Source organism: Sciurus carolinensis, chromosome 10, assembly GCF_902686445.1.
Source record: "Sciurus carolinensis chromosome 10, mSciCar1.2, whole genome shotgun sequence".
NCBI classification, from domain to species: domain Eukaryota; kingdom Metazoa; phylum Chordata; class Mammalia; order Rodentia; family Sciuridae; genus Sciurus; species Sciurus carolinensis.
The window spans coordinates 129464567-129470387 of NC_062222.1; the positions used below are offsets into that span (position 1 = coordinate 129464567).

Below are 5821 nucleotides of genomic sequence, written 5' to 3' on the forward strand. Positions count from 1 at the left end.
AGACATCTTTAAAGGATATTTGCTGTTTAAGAATGATTTCCTTAAAAACCAAAGATTCAAAAAATTCAGAAATGGACAGAAAGTTGATCTATGTACATATTTATGGATATATTTCTCAGTAATTAATATATATGTGTTTTGAAAAATCATTTTTATAAAGGTCCATGAATTTTAATAGATTTTCATGCTTCCATTCTCAAAACTATAATATCGGCATTTTGCTCTCTCTTAATTTTTTATAGACATAAAACTCTAGCACTGTGTTGCATTGAATTTGCTGAACAGGATTCTGAAATTTCATGACTAATGAGCACGTTAAATCTGGAATGCAAATTCTCTAGAGTAAGTCTAAGATGAATTTTTTTTTTTTTTGCCAAACTGATCAGATTTTACTGATTCTTTTAGCCAATATCTTTATTTTCTCTAACAAGGGAAGTTTTAATGCACAATATTTGACCCAGTGAATTAATATTGCTTGAATGCAGCAACTTGGCATTTTCTCTTTGTTCACAAGGACGCTTTTGAAGGAAGGATTGACATTTGACAGGTTTCTCTGGTGATAATGCAGGGTTGGACTCACCTCAGAACCCAAACACACCCACTCATATAATCTCTGGCAACTGCTCCAACAGGGCCAGTCCTCTAGGTCAAGGAGTTATATGTAGTAACAAGCCTGGGAGTAAGGTCAGCCTTGAACTTGAAATTGCATGCCAGTGACCAGACCAAGTGAGACATACATTTGGTTATTCCATTGATGGTGGTAATCAGTGGTATTCACAGCTTTTGGATCTCTCAAAAGAAAAGTTGCATTCATTATCTAAACTCTTTGGCAAAGGGAATAACATAAATCCAATCTGATCAAAAGATACCAAAATTTAAAATGAGGAACATTTTCAAAATAGCTCCTGTGTAATAATATAATGTCTGTCTTCAAAGAATGCAGATATCATTAGGAACCCAAACTGTTCCGCTTCACATATGTTAATAAGCTCAGCTCCAGTAATAAAAAAAAAAAAAAAAAAAAGATCAGTATGTAACCCTAAGTGGGCTGCTGATCTGGTCTACAGTAGTTTAGGTCAAGTAGTTTGGATAAAGTCACACAGTGAACCACAAGCTGTGGCCAGGATTCCCCACCTAGGTCGTTCTGGTATACAGCTCAGCCAGGATGGCTGGAGCGAGTTCCCTCATGCAACCTGGAGGGGAGTATTTTCAAGGGAATTTCCTCTTTACCAGCAGCCCCTCAGGGCCCACAGATTCCTCTACCCACTTCAGATGGCTCAGTGAAAACAGACTGAGAAACCAACAAGCTTCAGCCACTTCTGTCACTTATTATCCAAATATTTATTGAGACTGGCAGGTGGGAAGAGAACAGACCACAGATGCTGAGAGCCCGGGTTTAAATATGGCATTCCACCCCACCCCGATCAACACACACACCTCTGTGAACTTGGACAAGCCCTTGGATATCTCCAAGAGCCACTCTCTTCTGTAAAATGGGAAGAGGCATGGAGAGCCCCTCCTGGGCAGAGGGGAGGAGGAGTGGGAAGATGCTCTTAGGAATGGGCTCAGGGCTTGGCAGCTGTGACGACGGTAGTCACAGTGAATTTATTCCCTTGGGATATCACTGTGGGGTCCTGGCCTCATCCCGAGGTGTTTGCAAGGCTGAACTCTGCTGCTCTCCCGGCTGCTGGGGGAGCGGGGAGGCTGGCAGGAAGCAGGACTAGTGGCACACGTGGAACCCCCTGCTCACTGGATTCCACCCAACACTTTCCCTGCAGGAACTGGCTCCCTCTGAGGGGCGTGGCCGGGAGGAGTGTGAACAAAGCCGCACAAGTTTGAGTGCTGTAAAAACCCAGGCTTGGGCTCCTATAAATAGCCGACCCTGCCTTGCGCTGAGGCTCAGAGGACTGCAGGCCTGCCACCGCTCCCACACCTGGGCCGCCCTGGATCTGCACACTCAGAGCAAGGTAAGCGCCTGGCTCTCTTAAGGCTTCACTATTGCCCCCAGGTCTCACCCCACCTGAGGATCTGGCTTCCTAGAGTCCAGGTCCCTTGATGGACAAGTGGGAGCGCCTGGGTTCTCACCTGCCTCTCCAGCCTCCTGTCCCCGCCGCATGGCTTTAGCCCATGCTCTGGTGATGGTCTTCCTTTCCCAACCGCAGCGACTGGGCAGACTCCCAAGTGCAAATGAGAGTGTAGCCATTTCCTGGGGCTTCCCCCTTTTCAAACAAAATTCAATACATTAAAAACAACACACACACACAAATCAGATTATAGGAATGATCTTGTCAACATGGCCTATGCCAAACCAAACGTTCATAGTTTTCTTATGCCTTGCTAATATTTTGTGAAGATCAGAGTACAGGTGAAAGCCAGAAATGATCAAGGAGGGATGGTAGAAAGGAAGTGAGATGGTCTGACCGGCCCTACCAGCTCGTCACCGCCCGCTTCACCTGCCTGAGCCCTAACTGTCACAGCTGTTTACCGCGGGTGACATACTAATAGTGATGTGACCAGGTTCTTGTATGGATTAAACAGGATGAGAATTCAATGCTAGAACAATGCTTGGCACTTAGTAAGTGTCAAATAGAGGTGAAATTCTTTAAGGTGTGAGTCCTTTTTCTTATACTTTTATTGTTCACCTGATAAAACCATGGAGTCTAGTCCAGTATTCAAGGACATCTTCTGGATTCAATAATTTTTTTTCAAAACATATTGATTAAGAGTTTTGTGTCTGCCCAGTACTGCCACCACAGGCCTTCAGCTTATGGTCCCAACAACCTGCTTGAAATTCACCCCTCTCCACCCTGGTTCACTTTGCCCTGTTATGTCCAAAGACTTCTCACCTTAGGACTTTCCTGGGGACCTTCGTTCCTTCCGTAATGCACCCTCTACCCTGGACCCCACCCAGTTCCATCTGTCAAACCCCGAGCAGGTTCAGCCACTGAGTCAACATCATGTTTTATGACATTTCTATGGCTCTTGCCACATCCTTGCTAATTTTGCGGTCATCTGTGTGTATGTAGGCTTATGAGGCAGAAAGTCAGCACACCGGAGCTAGAAAAAGGTTGATTATTTCATTCAACACCTTGATTTCTAGGTAAAGGACCTAAGACCCAGAGCAAGAGAGTGACTTGTCCAAGATCACTGGACAGAGTGAGACAGGCTCCATGGTCAAGGCTGTTTCAATCTCCCCAAGTGCAGGCTCTGAGCTCTTTACAACCCAAGGCTCTCTCAGTCAGCTTGGTATGTTCCACAGCAAGGGCAGTGCATGGCACGTTGTTGGTGCTCAGTTAATGCTTGTTGGGTGGGTGGATGCAGGTGGAGCACGGCAGGAGTAACTGAGTGGGTGGGAGAGGTAACGAGGCTCTCGGAGTGGTGAGGGAGGAGTGAAGAGCGGTAACTTTTTGCCACTCATAGGCTCTGGTCAAGTGGAAGTGGAAGCAGACAGGCCACTCCTCTAGCGATTCCAGAAGCCAGACAGATTCCTGGTCTCCTCCTAAAGTGGGCAGGCATGGGTCTGGGTGCAGGGAGGCCAGCTGCAGCCCTGCACTGCTAGGCGGCTGCCCAGCACTGACTCTTTGCCTTTAACAAGCAGGTGCCTGCCCGGCTGAAGTCATGAGGATCCATAGCCTTGCCCTAATCTCGTTTCTCCTCCTGGCTGCCCAAGTGCTCTCAGCAAAGGTCAGGAATGGAACAAAGAACAGACAGGGCAGCATACTGGAAGGGGATCCATCGACTCCTCTGGGCAAGGACCAGAATAAGCAGAGAAGCAGGACATCCAAGTCCATGACCAATGGCAAGTTTGCCACCAAAGATCAAGCTTCCTGCAGATGGGCAGCGACTGAGCAAGAGTTGGTCATCAATCTGAAGGTAGAGTGCACTCGAATGGACCAGGAGTTTTCTTGTGTCTTTGCTGGGAAGCCAAGTAAATGCCTAAAGCTCAATAATGAGAAGATTTATTGGAAACAAATTGTCCGGACCCTGCGCAATCAGAAGAACTTATGTGGGAACTCCAAGAGTGTCTTGAAGACCAGGGTGTGCAAAAAGCAGTTTCCAGAATCTAATCTCAAGTTGGTCAGCTCCACCCTGTATGAGACCCAAAAGCCCCGAGGGGAGAAAACAGAGCTCTCCCACAAGGAGCGTATTAAGGTCAAAGGCACTTCCTCCTCCGAGCCAAATGAAGTCAAAGAGAACCTCCAGTCCAGCCCAGCAGAGACCCAGACCGTGGCCGTCAGAGGTCCGGAGTGTATGGAGGACCCGGATGTAGTAAACCAGAGGAAGACTGTCCTGGAGTTCTGCGGGGAGTCTTGGAGCTCCTTCTGCAGCTTCTTCCTTACCATGTTTCAGGGCACGACATGTTAATGAGGTCAAAGAGAACAGTTGCATCATAAGTCCCGCCCCTGGTGGAACATTCTTCAAGTTTCCCACAAAACATGAACTTTTGTGTTATGGGAGCACAGTTCAATATTTAAACAGATTTTATACTTTGGTTTTTGTGTTTTGGAATTTGCTTTCTTTCCACTTCTTTGGATGTGATACTCAAAGACTGTATATCCCTGTAATATCCTTGGTCCGCAAAGCTATGTGCATATGAGCAGCAAAGACTTGTCTTTGAACTGAGCAAACCCGAGTGAGATTTCAGTCTGAGGCATTTTCTGCCAAATTAACAAAGCTAATAAAGATCTGGGTGTTCTCAGAAATACGGTCAGCCATTGTTTGGTTTCTATGCCTCTGGTTCCAAACAAACTCGTGGTTCATTATAAACAGACCTCCATATATAAATGGAAAAAAGATCTAATGACAACTTCCAATTCCACCCATCCCAAACCATCCCCTAACAAGACCTACTTTAAATGGCCTTTTTACAGTTTTACCCATTGGTTGTGGTATTTGATGCCTTCTGAAACATAATAACTAGGATCCCCATTTTTAGCGGGGTACTCTGGGCAGGGTATGGTTTAGTAACTTGTCAGGGTCACCCAGATAGTAAGAGGGGAGACAGAACTGGAACCCAGGAGTTCTGGCAGTTAAACCACAGGCTTGAAGACTCAGGTCAGAGCTGCCCAATCTACCGGCCTTCCCACCACATGCAGGATTCCTCCCCATGCAAAGCTTGTTTCTGGGATGGGGGAGGAAGGCTTGGTTAAGCATTGTGCCCTGTGTCGAGGACTATAATGGAAAGAGGAGAAAGCCAAATGGGAAACCAGAGAGAAGAGATAGAAACTGCTGGAAAATCTGGGGTTGACCATCCCAGAGGAGGGGATACTAGGACTGGATTTTGGACAGAACATCTTTGGGAATGAAATGGGGGCAAAGTGGAGGCATTTTAGGCATCTGACAGCATGGACGACATCAAAAAGGTGTGGAAGTTCCAGAAGCTGGGAAAGGTCAGGTGGTTGGAATGGGATGGAATGCATGGAGGAGATGCTGTGTGTCATTTACACATTAGTAGGAAGGACCTGAAAGTGTGTTAAGAGTGGGGGAGAAAGGATGAACTTCCCAATGCCTTATCACAGTTCCACCAAGAGGGAAAAGGGAAGAGCCAGAGTTAGTTCAGAAACAAAAACAAAGGATCACTGCTCTTTAGCACCTGTGGTGCTATCGGGCGGGATGGCAGGTGGGGTCAAGCAGGGTCCTTTATAATCACCACCCACCAAGACACCCATGGAGCAACAGGCTCACAAAGGCATGGACTGTCATCACCAACACCTCAAAACTAACGTGTGCCTCTCACTTGCTGCATGTCAGGCTCTGCTCTAAGCTCTTTCCTGTATTCGGCATCCATCCATCCATTCATTCGTTCACTCGCTCACTCATC

General features: G+C 46.6%; 1 protein-coding gene across 3 annotated transcripts; it reads left to right on the forward strand.

The window, feature by feature from the left end:
* Positions 1–1812: 1812 nt before the first annotated feature.
* Positions 1813–4711, forward strand: LOC124994077 (fibroblast growth factor-binding protein 1-like). Of its 3 annotated transcripts, XM_047565765.1 has the most exons (3): positions 1917–1967; positions 3101–3246; positions 3599–4711. In XM_047565765.1, the coding sequence occupies exons 2-3, from the start codon at positions 3171–3173 to the stop codon at positions 4363–4365; spliced, it is 843 nt and encodes a 280-aa protein (XP_047421721.1). In that variant the 5' UTR covers positions 1917–1967; positions 3101–3170; the 3' UTR covers positions 4366–4711. The 3 variants fall into 3 exon arrangements, with proteins under 3 accessions (XP_047421722.1, XP_047421723.1, XP_047421721.1); XM_047565766.1 differs by lacking the exon at positions 3101–3246 and having other exon boundaries at positions 1813–1967; XM_047565767.1 differs by lacking the exon at positions 3101–3246 and having other exon boundaries at positions 1878–1967; positions 3596–4711.
* Positions 4712–5821: the final 1110 nt, after the last annotated feature.